This window comes from Populus nigra, chromosome 8, assembly GCF_951802175.1.
Source record: "Populus nigra chromosome 8, ddPopNigr1.1, whole genome shotgun sequence".
Taxonomy (NCBI): Eukaryota; Viridiplantae; Streptophyta; class Magnoliopsida; order Malpighiales; family Salicaceae; genus Populus; species Populus nigra.
This window is the reverse complement of record NC_084859.1, coordinates 14,232,578-14,247,475: the sequence shown is the minus strand read 5'-3', so window position 1 is coordinate 14,247,475 and position 14,898 is coordinate 14,232,578. Positions and strand designations below refer to the sequence as shown.

Sequence of the window (14,898 nt, the reverse complement as noted above, 5' to 3'; positions counted from 1 at the left end):
TCCAACTCATAAAACCATGATAACTTTATAAAAAAATAAATTAAAACAAATTATGAAAGTCAATTTTTAATTAACCAAATATTGAATAATGAAACTAAAAAAATATTAAATTAAAAAAATCATCAAAAAATATTAAATGATGAAACAAAAAAATGAATTGAAAATAAAAAAAATAAAGTTAACCCAGGTTAACACATGTTAAACCCATAATCCAGGTCATAAAGTAAATAAAAATAGTTACGAAACTCTATTTCTAACAAACTTGATATTGAAGGTTGAAATTGAAAAAAAAAACTAAATTCATGAGACCGAGATAAACTCCACAAAAATTAAATTGAAAAAAATATAAAGTTCAATTCCTAAATAAACCAACATTGAAGAATGCAATTAAAAAAAATAATTGGATTATTAAAGGGTGAAATTATATATATATATATATATTCAATTCAGAAATAAAAAAAACTGGGTCAAACTAGATCAACATGATAAACTAGTTATCCGGGTCACGAGATCGAGATAAACTCATAGAAAGAAAATTAAAAAAAAAATACAAAACTTAATTTCCAATCAACTCAATGTTGAAGGATGAGATTGAAAAAAATCAATTAGAAAAAGTAGTCCAAAAAAAACAAGAATCAATCCGAGTTGACCTGTTAAACATCCTACCTGAGTCATGAGATTGAGATAGATTCATAGAAATTAAAAAAAATTGATAAACTCTCACTCTTAACAAATCTAATGTTAGAGTTTTAAATCAAGGAAAAAAACTAAATTAATGAGATCGATATATGACACATAAAAAAATAAAATAAAAAAGTTAAGAAACATAATTTAACATTGAATGATAAATTTTTTTTAAAAAAAATAAGTTGTTCAGTAATAAAATTAAAAAAAAAACTGAAAAAAAACCACACAACATAATTCAAGTGAATAGTAATGTGCGAGTATGCTGCCATCATCTAACAACACGCTTTAATATATTTTTTTTAGTAACTTGACAATTGAGAGAGTTGGAGAACCGGTGGTCTCAATTTTGGCACCATTCATCAGCATTTTCTAGTTGCCATTCGGAGACCCATTACTTGAGTTGAGAAGTTGCAAATTGCGAGCTTCTACTTGGATTGAAAAGCTCGATATGGAACTTTTTCACATGCATATCATTTAATAAGTAAGGCCCCGCATCATAGGAAAAGCATAAAATAATTCACCGTGAAAAAACAATCACAAGTGATGTATGGTAGTGTAGTTATATTGTATTTTTATTTTAAATTTGATTTTTTTTATTTTAAATTTGATTTTTTTATGAAATTTTGGATCGTTTTAATATATTGATAACAAAAATAAATTTTAAAATATAAAAAAATATATTTTTGATATATTTTTAAACAAGAAATATTTTAAAAAGAATATCTACTACATTCACATGAATTTAAATTTAAATATTAAATACTTTTGTTCAAAAGAAAACAACTACTGGTCTGTGGGAAAAGCATGGGAAAATTAAAATTGGAATAATTTTTGCATCAGTTAAAACAGCAAAAGTCGATTATTAGAGATTGTTTTATCACGCTTGTCAAGCACTTCAAAAGTGATGGGATTAATTGAGTGCTAGTGGATTAGTCAATTATTCATGTATTTATCAATTAGAGGGCTTTCATGGTTTAGTAAATTAGGGTAAGATTAGGGGAATTAAGGTAGATCAATTAGGTAGATTGAGAGAGTTGAAGCCCTAATTCAACCCACATTTTCAGAAAATATTCAAAATTCAATAGTTTTAGGAATGAAAAAAAATAAAAAAGTTCAACCCATGTTTTACGGCATGACATGCCTTCAAACACGAGACAAGCATAAGAAGGCGACTATAATTCGCTGAAAGTAAGAATCAATTCCGAGTCGAAACATCAAGTGATTTGTAAAATTTTAGGTATTGTTTGTTTTTATATTTTAAAAGTATTTAAAAAAAATAAAAAAAATTATTTTTTTATTTTAAATTAATATTTTTTTGATGTTTTCAAATCATTTTGATGTGTTGATATCTAAAATAATTTTTAAAAAATAAAAAATATATTATTTTAATACATTTTCAAATAAAAAAATATTTTTAAAAAACAACTCCAACCAAATTTCTAAATAATCCCAAATGTTGCATAATGAAACAGATAGTGCACCAAAAATAACAGAGGCTGTCGTGTTGAGTTGGATCTTTGTGCGCCTTCTTACCAAGAAATTTGAAATCTATGTCTCATTGTTTTGTATGCTGCAAAACATTGAATGTACTGAATAGGCATGAAAAATTGAAAATGACCGGACAAATAATCGACTTATTTTATGTTAGGTGTGCTTTAGATTAAACTAAATAATGTTTTATTTGATGTTTGATAGATACTAGAGGGACTGGCCGACACAAAATTTAGATTGATATAAGCTTGAAAAAAAAAGAGAGGAATGATTGATCGGACTAGATCCAAGTAAAAAAATCATTGAATTTATATATATATAATCAAAATAAGATTGCTTTGATTCTTTGAATTTAGGTCAACTTGAATTAATCCTTTTGATCTATGACTCGAGTCTTATTCTGGGTCATTCATAAAATTAAATTTTAAAACTATAATAATAATGATTTTTATTTTTATATTTTTGGGGTCAGCTTGGATTAACCATCTTGACCCACGACTTGGGACTTGTCCTTGGTCAACCCCTTAGCTAGATTTTAAAACTATGATAATAATCATTTTTATTCTTATATTGATCTGGGTTAATAGCCAACCCGGCCCGTGACTCGGGCTTAGTTGATCAGGCCTAGCCCCAGTCGGTCCCCAAATTAAGTTTTAAAATTATAATAATTATTATTTTTATCCTAAGATTAATCCAAGTCAATCGTCAACTCGATCCATGACTTGACCCAGTTTGACCCTTAAATCGAGTTTTAAGAGTATGATAATGGTCATTATTATCCTTTTATTGACTCAAGTTAATAATCAACCTGACCCGCGACTTGAGCTTGGCCCTGGTTCGTTCCTCGAGTTAAATTATAAAACTATGATAATAGTCATTTTTATCTTTATGTTAACTCAAGTTAATAGTCAACCCAACCATGACCCAGCCCCAGGTCAACCCGGAGTTGAATCTCAACTCGGGTTTTAAAACTATGATAATAATAATTTTTATCATAGGGTTAACTTGGGTCAATGATCAACCAACTCGTAACCTGAGCATGACCATGAATCGACTCCCGAGTCAAGTTTTAAAATTATGATAATTATGATTTTTATTTTTATATTGACCCGAGTCAATAATTAACTCTACCCGTAACCTAGGTTTGGCCTCGAATTGATTCTATGTTGAATTTTAAAACTATAATAATAATTTTTTTTATATGTTAACTCGGATTTATTAGATTAATTCTTATGTAGAATAGATAAACTTGTTCGACAAAAATTTCTTCAGTGGAATAATTTTAAACAAGTTAAAAAAAATATTATATTTTATATATTATTGTTAACATGCCAAACATTTCCGTGTGGTTCCTCCTGATATAAAAAGAAGCCCATGTCCTTGTAGCATTTACTCCTCGGTTACCTCGTTGTGAAACACCATAAATACTTGGTAGTTGAGAATTCGAGTGCTTGAAAATGACTTTGTACTAGTGATCGCTGAATCCACATCGGATTCATGTATTTTCTTTTCAAATACAGGTCATAAAAAGAATGGAAGAGCCTGTTTGATTGCGAGCACTGTGAAAATCGTGTTTTTTAAAATTTTAAATATATTTTTATTTTTTAAAAAAATATTATTTTTAATATTTTTTGATTGTCAGATATGAAATGAAAGTGTATTTATTTTTCTCTTGCTTTCGTATTAGTGGTGAAACAAATGTAGCAATATATCTGATAACAAAGGAAACTATGTTTTATGACGCGGAATTTATTAAAAAATTGAATTTAAAATGCAGGTTTTGTGTAGTAGTTTTTACATGTTTTTTAACTGAGTTTTATAAATATTTTTTCTAAAAGTATGGTCGCGGTTGCTTTTTAAAGTGCTTTTTACTAGGAAATGCATCAAAATAATATTTTTTATTTTTAAAAAATTATTTTTGATATTAGTGTATCAAAAAAATTAATTTTTTAATATTTTTAGATTGTCAAACAAGCACGAAATAGAGTGCATTTATTTTCCGTTAGCTTTCATGGTAGCAGTGAAACAAACGCATCAACATGTTTGGTAATAAAGGAAACTGTGTTTTATGCCGTGGGACCCACTAAAAAATTAAGTTTGAAATCAAGTTTTGTGCAACAGTTTCTATGTGTTTTTTTAACCGAGTTTCGTAAATATTCCTCAAAGTGCTTTTTCACTCGGAAATACATCAGAATAATATTTTTTATTTTTTAAAAATTATTTTTGACATCAGCGTATCAAAAATGATATAAAAATACCAAAAAATATTAATTTGAAAAAAAAATAAAAAATTTTCAAATTTTTTCAAAAGCTCTCTTTAAACACAAAAACAAACAGGGTAAACATTTTATCCAGATATTTTATACATGTTTTTTACCAGACATAAACTTTAACCATATTTTTTTACCAAACACGTACAATCCAACCAACTATAACTAAAAATACTTTTAAAAACTTATTTTTTTTCAAACAATAATTACAAAAACTAACTCAAAACCAAATACACCTGCGTGGTCAAGTCCATGACCTATGTCCCGTCAACTTCCTTTGCAAGTTGCTATCTTTCAGTGCATTTGAGATTGTGATAGTGACAGCGGTTTAAAGTATTTTTTATTTAGAGATATTTTAAAATAATTTTTTTTTTATTTTTTAAAAATTATTTTTAATATTGGCATATTAAAACATTTAAAAATAAAAAAATAATTTTTTACAAAAAATAATTAAAATTTTAAAAAATATACTTGAAATCACGTTCCCAAACATCTTCTCAGGCTAAATGGTGGCCGCTGGTCCAACGAAAAATGCCAGCCCTGAATCGGAGATCATGCACCCACAGCCTGACCTCATTTCTATTATCTATACACCTAGCTACTACACGTAATCGCCCGTCGCTTCGGTATTTGTACAATGGCCCACGGCAACAAGAGGCAGTTTTCCACGGCCTATGTTTTAAGGCACTTTGGTTGGGCTGTTGTTCGTCTTGATATTTTCTCCCAGGCCTTGTTAATTGGGCTTTCGTACTTTAAGTGGCATCAGGCTAGCCATCTTTAGGTCGTCTTGTGTATATATTTATAATATCTTAAGAAAGACAGAGCCATGCACTAGCACAATGCCCAAGCTATATTGTGGAAAACATATATTACATTTAAAGAAAAAAGGAAAAAATTATAAAAAAATACTCATTACAATAACATTAGTATCATTTTCATAGAAATGTGATGCCACATTTTTACATTTATTTATGTGTAATTATTTTTCAAACAAAAATAAGATTATGTCTACGAGTTTTTGTCAATTTTGTGTCTTATTTTGATCAAAGCTTGTATTTTAATGTTACACATCTCTTTTTTTTAGTGACCAGCGTAGGCTTAGCGCAATATTTTCAACTTTAAAACATATTCAAAATATATGTTGACGAGTTTTCAACATTGTTTGCTTAGACTTGAATTTTAACGGTTAGGTGGGCGAGTCTTATGTTTTTAGGGTCTGATGTAGGCCTAGCACGATGCTTGTAGAAAAAAATCTAAAAGAAATTATTGAGTTGCGAGACTCTTGATTTAGGGCCAATGCTATCTCAATAAAAACTCAATGATAATAAATGACTTTCAAATAAGCTTGGAAATAATTTAGACAACGAGTAACATCCATATAATAAATTTTAAATGAGAACTAATAGTTAAGACAACCCTCCATTTAAAAAGATCCAGTAAAGGTGATGTTTATCTTTCCTCGAGTATAACTAATTACCTACTGAGGTTTCTAGAACTAATATATAGTTTAGAATTTTTAGTTTTCACAATTTTATTTTTTTAATTTTACTTTTAATTCTTGGAGGTTTCAATTTATTCCGGGTAATGAAAATAGATGTCTCTAGTTTGGTGTGTGCCTGAAAAATCTAAAATATACTAGTATATTAATCGAGATAGAATTAGCTTATCTTTTTCACCATAGTCGGAAATATACATGACTAGTATATGCACTCCGATCGGAAACGAAGGATACTGAACTACAACTATGAAGTATGTATCTAATTGAACACGGTAGACAAATGTGATGTTCTCATCGTTAAGCATCTCCAAAACTTTTGATGTAAAGTTCATTGCTTTATGTTATTTTTAATTTTCGAGCAAGGTGTATCATTAATTACTCCATGATGACCTTATCATTAATAATTAATAATTAATATTTTTTCTAGAAGAAATCAGTTTGAGTGTGCGTGCCGCAATCACCACGCAATTATGTGATTGTTGTTTGGGAAGATACATGGAGGATGCTAAGGGGTTGTCCTATAATTGGATCACTCAAGACACGTGGGTTTTGGTCCCAGAATCCACATGAGCTGAGGAAAAGCACGTGGCCCAAATAAAAAATAGAACTTGAATACAAATGAACAATTAAGCTACAAAAAGGATTGTGACATGTCTTTTTGATTGGGGGGAGTTTGCACCATTCATCACGACAACCTTTGCACGGCACTTGTTGTCTGCCTCAATTCAAGGCCGGCCATCGCTTCCCTTCCCGGGCTTGGGTTTTGAAGCTTACGGTTGTGGTTGAAAAGGGAAGAGACGAATTGGGACTTTGTCTTCGAGTGTGAAGGGAGGGGCAGATTCTATCGGCTGACTGCCTGGAAATTCCTAGGGATCTCAAACGAACGGGGAACATCGCCTTGAGGTCAGATGAAAACAATGCTCCTCTTTGATACGACAGGTGACTTGTTTTATGCGACTGAAATTACTATAAAGCCGGAACTTATTCTCAAGAACCGTTAAAGATTGTGAAAAAAGCAATGAGAACTACATAAATTATAAAGAAAATTAAAAATCTTTGAGAAGGCCATTGAGGTAAACTCACGTGGCCTGCAAAACCAAAAAATCCCAGTGAGTAGAGAGAGAGAGATCCAGTCCTGACCACCCCTCTATAACGAAGGAAACAAAATATCCCTTAGAATTTACAAAAACGCAAATGAAAAATCTTTCTGAAACCTAGCCGCAACCACCATCCTATTATTTCACATCTGGGTTTACCCCAATGGATTTTTAATAGGAAACCAGTTACACACCTCCATGACTTTTCTACTGCAACTAAAATGACCCGAACCCTATTGTCTCGGACCCGGGCATCCCAACCCGACGAGGAAACGAAACAAACCACCACTATCAGCAGTGGAGGAACCGCTATGAGAGTTATAGTTCCTTTACAAGGCGTTGTTCAGGGTAGAGGAGGTCTCTTTCTAGGCTCAGTAATACCCTGTGCTCTTTTCTACTTTCTCCAGCTTTATCTAAGAAGAAAACACCGTGATGACCCGAATGACCAGGATGACCCAGCAAGGGACCCGAATGCGCCGTCTCCTTCTGGCTCGGCGGGGAAGCTGGCCGAGCTCTCTGGGTTTCCTCGGAATTCGTCTAGAAACCTTCTATCACCGAGAAGTCTGAGAGGACCTGTTTTCTTGTCGGGCCGGGTCAATGGAATAGTGAAGAGTGGGGACTCACCTTACTATGTTGGGTTGAAGAAAGTCCTGGAGGATCCATATGACGGAGCGGGCAATCCAAATGGGGTTATTCAGCTTGGTGTGGATGAGAACAAGGTGTGTACTTTAGCTTAAAGTTTGGAATTTTTTTCTCTTTGGTATTGGAAGTTTGAATCTTTTGGTCCATCTTGTGTTGTTTTTATTGGCTTTATTTGTGTTTCGATAATGGGTTTATGCTTGTTTTAGTTAACGTTGGATTTGGTTAAGGAGTGGCTCGTAGAGAATGCAAAGGAAGCAATATTGGGTGGTGGTGGTGAAGGAGAGGAGTTGAGTATTAGTGGGATTGCTACTTACCAGCCTTCTCATGGGCTTACGCAATTGAAAGTGGTAATTTTATTTACTTCTCTTTGTATTAATGAAACGTGTTTAGGTCATTTTCAGTCAATTAATTCAGTAATATATTGATTATAACTAGAATTTTAGTCTTCGAAGTTTTTAACCTTACATTCAGCTTAATTAGAATGGTTTTTCTTTTCTCGGATGTTTAATTTGTTAGAAGACGAAAAGCAATTTGATTGGTTTTAGAAATTGAGTTGTATTGACTTGTGATAAGGTCATTCTGTTGTTTAGCTCCAGGGTGTTTTGATAAAGCATAAGTGCAGATTCAAGTGGTTGTTTTATTTATAATAACCTTAGCAAACCTTTACATTGTTAGTGAAATCAAAATGTAAGGAGACATGTTTTTATATGACCTCAAGACCAAACCCAGACCGAGTTTGCGTGCTGCCCTAACTAGCTCTCTATTGCAGCATCATTCTTTTCCTTTGGGCTCCTAGTGGTGTCTGCAAAATGCTTGTCCTTCCAATCACTTTAATTGTGGATCCCAATTATATTAATTTACTCTTTCTTTTTGAACAATACCTGGAAGGAATGAAGATTTAGCATTATCCTTTTTTCTCCTATTTATGAGCTAAATAGACATTGCATTCATGCATCATAGTGGCAAGTTCTTGCACGCCCATTATCTGCAAATGTTGCTTTCCTGCTTGTGACTGGCATCTCTTTTAGCTGCAGATGGTCACGTTTTTTTTTCCTGTCTAGTTAAACTAAATTTGGTCATTACCTGCTTGTCCCGCAGGCTGTGGCAGGATTTATGTCCCAGATCATGGAAAATGCAGTTTCCTTCAATCCCTCTCTGATGGTACTTACAACTGGCGCAAACCCTGCAATTGAAATGCTTAGCTTCTGTCTAGCAGATTCTGGAAATGCATTTCTTGTGCCGACGCCATATTACCCAGGGTAACTATGAAATCTGCAATTTCAAAAGTTCTCATTCAGTTAAGTTTATCTCGGAAGAGATCTGAAGTCTGAACATGATATGCAGATTTGAATGGGATGTAAAATGGAGAGCAGGGGTGGAGATAATTCCTGTTCCTTGCCGCAGTGCTGACAACTTCAGTTTAAGTATAACTGCACTTGATCGAGGATTCAACCAGGCAAAGAAACGTGGTCTCAAAGTCCGTGGGATAATGATTTCAAACCCCTCAAGTCCTGTTGGCAATCTGCTTAATCGTGAAACACTTTATAGCCTTCTAGACTTTGCTAGAGAGAAGAACATACATATAGTGTCCAATGAAATATTTGCAGGGTCTACTCATGGGAGCGAGGAGTTTGTGAGCATGGCAGAACTCATTGATTCAGATTATCTTGACCGGGACAGGGTACATATAGTTTACGGTCTTTCAAAAGATCTCTCTCTTCCAGGTTTTAGGGTGGGTGTAATCTACTCCTTCAATGAAAATGTTCTAGCTGCTGCCAAAAAGTTGACAAGGTTTTCGTCAGTTTCAGCTCCGACACAGCATCTACTTGTTTCTCTGCTTTCAGATACTGACTTCGTTCAGAAGTTAATAAAGAATAACAGGGAGAGGCTTCAGAAAACGTATGCCACATTTGTGGCGGGGTTGAAGCAATTGGGCATTGAGTGCGCAAAGAGCAAAGGGGGCTTTTCCTGCTGGGCTGACATGAGTGAGTTAATCAACTCTTACAGTGAGAAAGGGGAGCTTGAGCTTTGGGACAAATTGTTGAATACAGCAAAGCTCAATGTTACTCCAGGATCTTGCTGTCGTTGTATTGAACCTGGATGGTTCCAATTCTGTTTTGCCAACTTGACTGAAAGGGACATTCCTGTAGTCATGGACCGAATTCTTAAAATTGTGAATGTCTGCAAAGCAAGCAGTTGAAATGTTTGGTTTACTCTAAAGAAATAGATCCCTTACAGATTTTTTGTAGGATAATTTATTGAAGCGGTTACGCAATTGACACTGGAGAAGGTAGAGGAAACCTATTGAATATTTGCAAATGATCTTGGACAATACAAGTGTATACAAGTTTCTTTTATCCATAATTTTATTAGTTTTTTCCACACCTTCGATGCCAACAATAGGCAGAAGTAAATCCAGACTGTTGGTTTATATTGTTTTCAATAATTCTTTCAATGCACCCTGTCAAACACTTGCGCAAGTGTTCAAAGCTCATTTATGATTTATTGCTGCCTCTTCTTTTCAATGATTGAAAACTGAAATTGAACATTAGTTACCATTAAAATAACTGGTGGGAAGAAATCAATTTGGTTGAGTTAAATGAAACAGTATCCACTTGAAGGAATTCTGAAGGAGATTGGCTCTGCAACAGTTGAACTAAAACAGAAAGTAACTAGTGGAATGCTTAAAAATCATTACCTCTGGAGGGAACTTGCTGTGCCAAGGCCGCCACAACTTCTATCTTTGAAGCATTTGATATGTTGACACAGAGTTCTGTTATCTTCCATTCCACTTTACAGGAGCTGGAGCACGGTGCTTCCCTGAGGCTGCACTGGAGCAAAGGATTAGACTTTTCATCCCACTTTGGTTCATTCATACTTCCAGTCCCATAGTTCATGCTATTCCAATCCAATAGCTGATTACCTACCCTACCATGTCCACGTCAATTACCAGGAGCAAGTTAAAACTAGAACTCTTGTAAAATTTGACATTTTCTCTATTGCAAATGAATTACAATAAATGAATCATTTTATTGCAAAATGTTACAAATATCAGGAACAATCTACTCTTTTAATTTCAAAATGAATAGAAAGAATGATTTTTCTTCCCCCCCCCCCCCCCCCCTAATATGCAACCCTCTTGTCTCTGCACAACTAAGCACACCATTTTCCAGCTAGACTACCACTTTTTTATTTATTGAAAGTACATATTTAATTAAACTCTGAGGTTGTTCAAGAAAGCTCTGAATTGCACTTCGAACACTACGATGATTCTACTCCAACCTTATGGACTCAAGGACCTGAACAACCTCAGCCATGCTTGGTCTTCTTGAAGGAACCTCAGATGTACAAATCAATCCTAGCTTCATGACTTGAATCAACTCATTCTCTGAAAAACCTCGCAAGCTTCTATCAAAGCAATCTGAAGCAGAGCCAGTCTCCAGCAATCCACGAACATATTCACACAGAACCACCACCTCATTTGCTGTTGGACTCTCCACTGGTTTTCTCCCGGTTACCAGCTCCAAAAGAATTACTCCAAAACTATACACATCACATTTATCACTCGATCTTAGACTCTGAGCCAACTCTGGTGCAACATACCCTACTGCATTGTGGAATTTGGTTAAACCATAATTGTCCAAAATGGGAAGCAACCTCCCCAACCCATAATCAGACAACTTGGCCTCATAATTTTCATCTAATAATATGTTAGTGGATTTGATGTTGAGATGGAGAATTGGAGGCCTACAGTCATGGTGAAGATAAGAAAGCGCTCTCGCTATTCCAAGAGCAATTTGAAACCTTCTTGACCAGTACAATTCTCTATTCCCAACACCAGTACTGGTTCCTGGATAATTAAGCCCATGCAGATTGTCGTATAGATTGCCATTTGGAACAAATTCAGACAAAATTAACTGCATCGTTGAAGACCAGTAATACCCTTGAAATGCAACCAAATTGGGATGTTGAAGATTACCTAACAATCCAATTTCTTGCTCAAATTCATCTTGGCTTCTGATCCTACCCAGGGTCTCAAGCTTCTTCACTGCAATAGAAACTCCACCTTCAAAAGTAGTTCTGTATACTGTTCCAATTGATCCACCACCTATTAAACATTCCTTGTCTAGCAAAGCTTTGGTTCCAGCCTCCCAATCTTCGTACTTAGAAGGCAAAGTCTTGCTGAACAGAACCAGCTTCCCAATTATAACATTTGAATCTGTTGAATCCAATGGTGTGCTCTCAACAACAGTTGTCACGTTGTCTTTTTTCCTGCTGCGTGCTCTGATGTTCATAATCGATACCACACAGACCCCAGTAAGGATCAGTGCAGCAGCAACAATCGCCACAATAACAGAGTTACTGAGCACTTTGTTTTTCTTTGATCCATTACCTGTCCCATTGCCAGCTCCTGAGCAAGAAATATCCAAAGGGACACCACAGAGCCCAGAATTATTAAGAAATGCAGCTGTGCCGAAAGCCTGGATTTTTGGTATTGAAGGAATGGGACCAGAAAGGTTGTTGGAGGAGACATTGAAATATTTTAAGTTTGCCAATTTTCCAAGAGAATATGGAATTGTCCCAGAAAGGTTATTTTGTGACAATTCAAGAAGCTTGAGGTTTGATAGGCTTCCTAGAGTCTCCGGTATGCTACCATCTAGATGGTTTCTATGCAAATCAAGGACTTCCAGGGAAGTCATATTGTCAAGGGTGTTGGGAATTTCTCCATCTAAAGCATTTCCAGAAACATCCCTGAATCAAAAGATCAGATTTTTTTTTGTCATGTTTGGATTTAAGTAATAATAATTAAAAAAAACTGATAACATCTAAAACATTTAGATAGTGTTTGGACTCACAGCTCACGAAGAAACCTGCAGTTACTTATATCTTTGGGAATTTCACCAGAAAGATTGAGATTGTGCAAATCCAAAAGAAGAAGCCACTCAATGCTTCCAAATTCTGCAGGGATTGTCCCCTGTATTGAATTGTCACCCAATTTAAACACCAAAAGCCTCTCCAAATTTGCAATACCAGCTGGAATGCTCCCATTCAGCCTGTTAAATCCCAAGTCGATAAATTCAAGGCTTTTGCAGTTTGTAATGCCCAAAGGGATTTCACCATCCAGATTGTTACTTGACGCATCAAAGAACTCCAGACTCTCACTGCAAGTTCTCATCGCTGGAATCTCTCCTTGAAACGCATTATGCGATACGTTGAAGTAACTCAAGTTTTGCGATCCAAGAATTTCAAATGGAGCCAACCCCGTAAACAAATTGCTGCCAAGATCCAAAAAACTCAATCTTTGGCATTTTGAAATCTCTTCAAGCACGCTCCCAGTTAACACATTGCTCCTCAAAGACATATACTCTAACACAGGAATATCACAAATCCCAGAAGGCAATTCACCACTAAAATTATTGAAAGAGAAATCAAACCCTTCAAGATTAGTGCAGTTTGCAATTGAAGCGGGGATGGAACCAGAAAGACTATTATGAGAAAAGGAAACAAACTTGGTCTTGTAACAAAACTTGAACAAAGCAAATGGAATCTCCCCACTGTAACCATTCCTTGACAAATCAAGAAATCTAATATTTTGCAAATCACCAATGAATTCTGGTATTGACCCAGATAAGGCATTAGAACTCAAATTTATCTTCCACAATGTGCTTAATTCTGCATATTCTTGTGGGATATTGCTTGTAAATTTATTGCCAAACAATGTCAAGATTCTTAAAGATCTCAAACCTGATAATGCTGGTGACAAAACCCCAGATAAGCTTGTGTTCCACAAAACAATTCTCTGTACAAAACCAAGAGGATTGCAGAACACACCATTGTAATCACAAGGATTGCCACTTGGAACCCAATTAGCCAAACTGTTGTAAGGGTCATTGCTGATGTTAGCCTTGAATTGTAGTAAGATCTCCTTCTCGGTAGCTGGTGAAACTGTAGTAGCAGTGAATCCAAGGAAGAAAAAAAATAAGAGCAAAAGAGCATGAGAAAGACACAATTGATACAATCTTCTCATGCTCACAGTATAAATGTTCATAAATGGATCTGCCCCTTTAACATTATTGATGATGGATCCAATTGAAACAGGATCTGGGTCTCCTTGCCACTTCACGTGAACTAATTCTTGTAGCTCTCATTTTGAGAAACACAAAAGCACACTCGTGACTATGTAAAGGTGGCATTTTTCAACTTCTGGTATCACTGAAACTAAAGAAAGCACTTAAATTGGTGAACACATTTGCACGCAAAAGAACCCATTAGTTTATGGCACAAAAAAAAATATCTAGGGGGCTTCGCTTTTGTGGGGTTTGTGTTAAAAAATGAAACTGATGAGGCATGGGAAGTGAAGCAATGAAAATGGTGAAGAAATAGTGGTCGTCTCACCCTGACAGCGCCTTTCCTGGAAAGGAAGCAGGTGAGCCAATTTCATAATCCCTCTCTCTGCTTTAAAAAGTCTCTCCCTCTAATATGGTGTTGGTGTATGTATAGTTGCCGCCAACTGAAGAAGAACCACGTGCATGTCCATGTCTTTCTCGCTATCTCTGGTCCTCAGCACATAATTATACTTGAAAAAAAGAGAAAAGCACTGATCTTTTTATGGATTGCAATAAAAAAGAGAGAGAGAAATCTGTCTTGTTAACCAGTCCTAGACCATGACCTTGCAAGCTTCTGTAGCTGTCTGCAGTCATGCATTTATTCTCTCCCACCAAGCCATGCCAACTGGCCACACAAAAGGGGATACCCTTCTAAGGGGACTAATTAATTTGATCAAATTAAGAAAAAAAAAGAAAAGGAGTTGCTATAGTGTAAAAGAGAAAAACAAGGAAATAAAGTGAAGCAAAGGAAGGGGTCTTTGAGTTTTCTTTTTTCTTTTTGTGGATTAGTTTTTGTATGTGTTGCTGCTTTTTTGAGGAGGCCATTGAAGTTTCTTCGTTTCCGTTTCGATGGAGACATATGAGAGGATTGTTTTTTTTTATTTGTTTTGCAGTGGGAGAGATGAGACGTAAGATGTATTCTTCCTCTGATGTTAATACATTGAAAGGAGGTGATGCATGACAGCTTTTTTTCTTGAAAAAAAATAATAGTAGTGGCTAAAAGATTTAGTCAAAACTCGGTTTTTTTAGACGCTATACGTCGTGGAATAGATTATTTTTTTTAGTTTTAAAAAAATATAAAGATAATAGAATGTTAAAAATTTCAT

The 14,898-nt window shown here is 34.7% G+C and overlaps 2 protein-coding genes across 2 annotated transcripts; one reads left to right on the top strand and one right to left on the bottom strand.

The window, feature by feature from the left end:
* Positions 1–6,638: 6,638 nt before the first annotated feature.
* On the top strand, positions 6,639–10,067 carry LOC133701302 (probable aminotransferase ACS10). The gene is made up of 4 exons (XM_062125170.1): positions 6,639–7,762; positions 7,892–8,032; positions 8,784–8,944; positions 9,030–10,067. Exons 1-4 carry the CDS (start codon positions 7,265–7,267, stop codon positions 9,883–9,885), a joined length of 1,656 nt encoding a protein of 551 aa, XP_061981154.1. The 5' UTR covers positions 6,639–7,264; the 3' UTR covers positions 9,886–10,067.
* Positions 10,068–10,800: 733 nt separating this feature from the next.
* Positions 10,801–14,657, bottom strand: LOC133701301 (probable LRR receptor-like serine/threonine-protein kinase At1g12460). Its single transcript, XM_062125169.1, has 3 exons — positions 14,339–14,657; positions 12,542–14,262; positions 10,801–12,437 (listed from the first exon to the last, which is right to left on the bottom strand). Exons 2-3 carry the CDS (start codon positions 13,732–13,734, stop codon positions 10,958–10,960), a joined length of 2,673 nt encoding a protein of 890 aa, XP_061981153.1. The 5' UTR covers positions 13,735–14,262; positions 14,339–14,657; the 3' UTR covers positions 10,801–10,957.
* Positions 14,658–14,898: the final 241 nt, after the last annotated feature.

Excerpts from the sequence above, each read along its gene's own strand:
- LOC133701302 (XM_062125170.1), top strand. The coding sequence starts at position 7,265 with ATGACCCGAACCCTATTGTCTCGGACCCGGGCATCCCAACCCGACGAG. Across the intron at positions 7,763-7,891 it reads TTGGTGTGGATGAGAACAAG|TTAACGTTGGATTTGGTTAA; the intron begins GTGTGTACTTTA and ends TGCTTGTTTTAG. Across the intron at positions 8,033-8,783 it reads GGCTTACGCAATTGAAAGTG|GCTGTGGCAGGATTTATGTC; the intron begins GTAATTTTATTT and ends CTTGTCCCGCAG.
- LOC133701301 (XM_062125169.1), bottom strand. The coding sequence starts at position 13,734 with ATGAACATTTATACTGTGAGCATGAGAAGATTGTATCAATTGTGTCTT. Across the intron at positions 12,438-12,541 it reads TGCAGGTTTCTTCGTGAGCT|GGATGTTTCTGGAAATGCTT; the intron begins GTGAGTCCAAAC and ends CTTTTGATTCAG.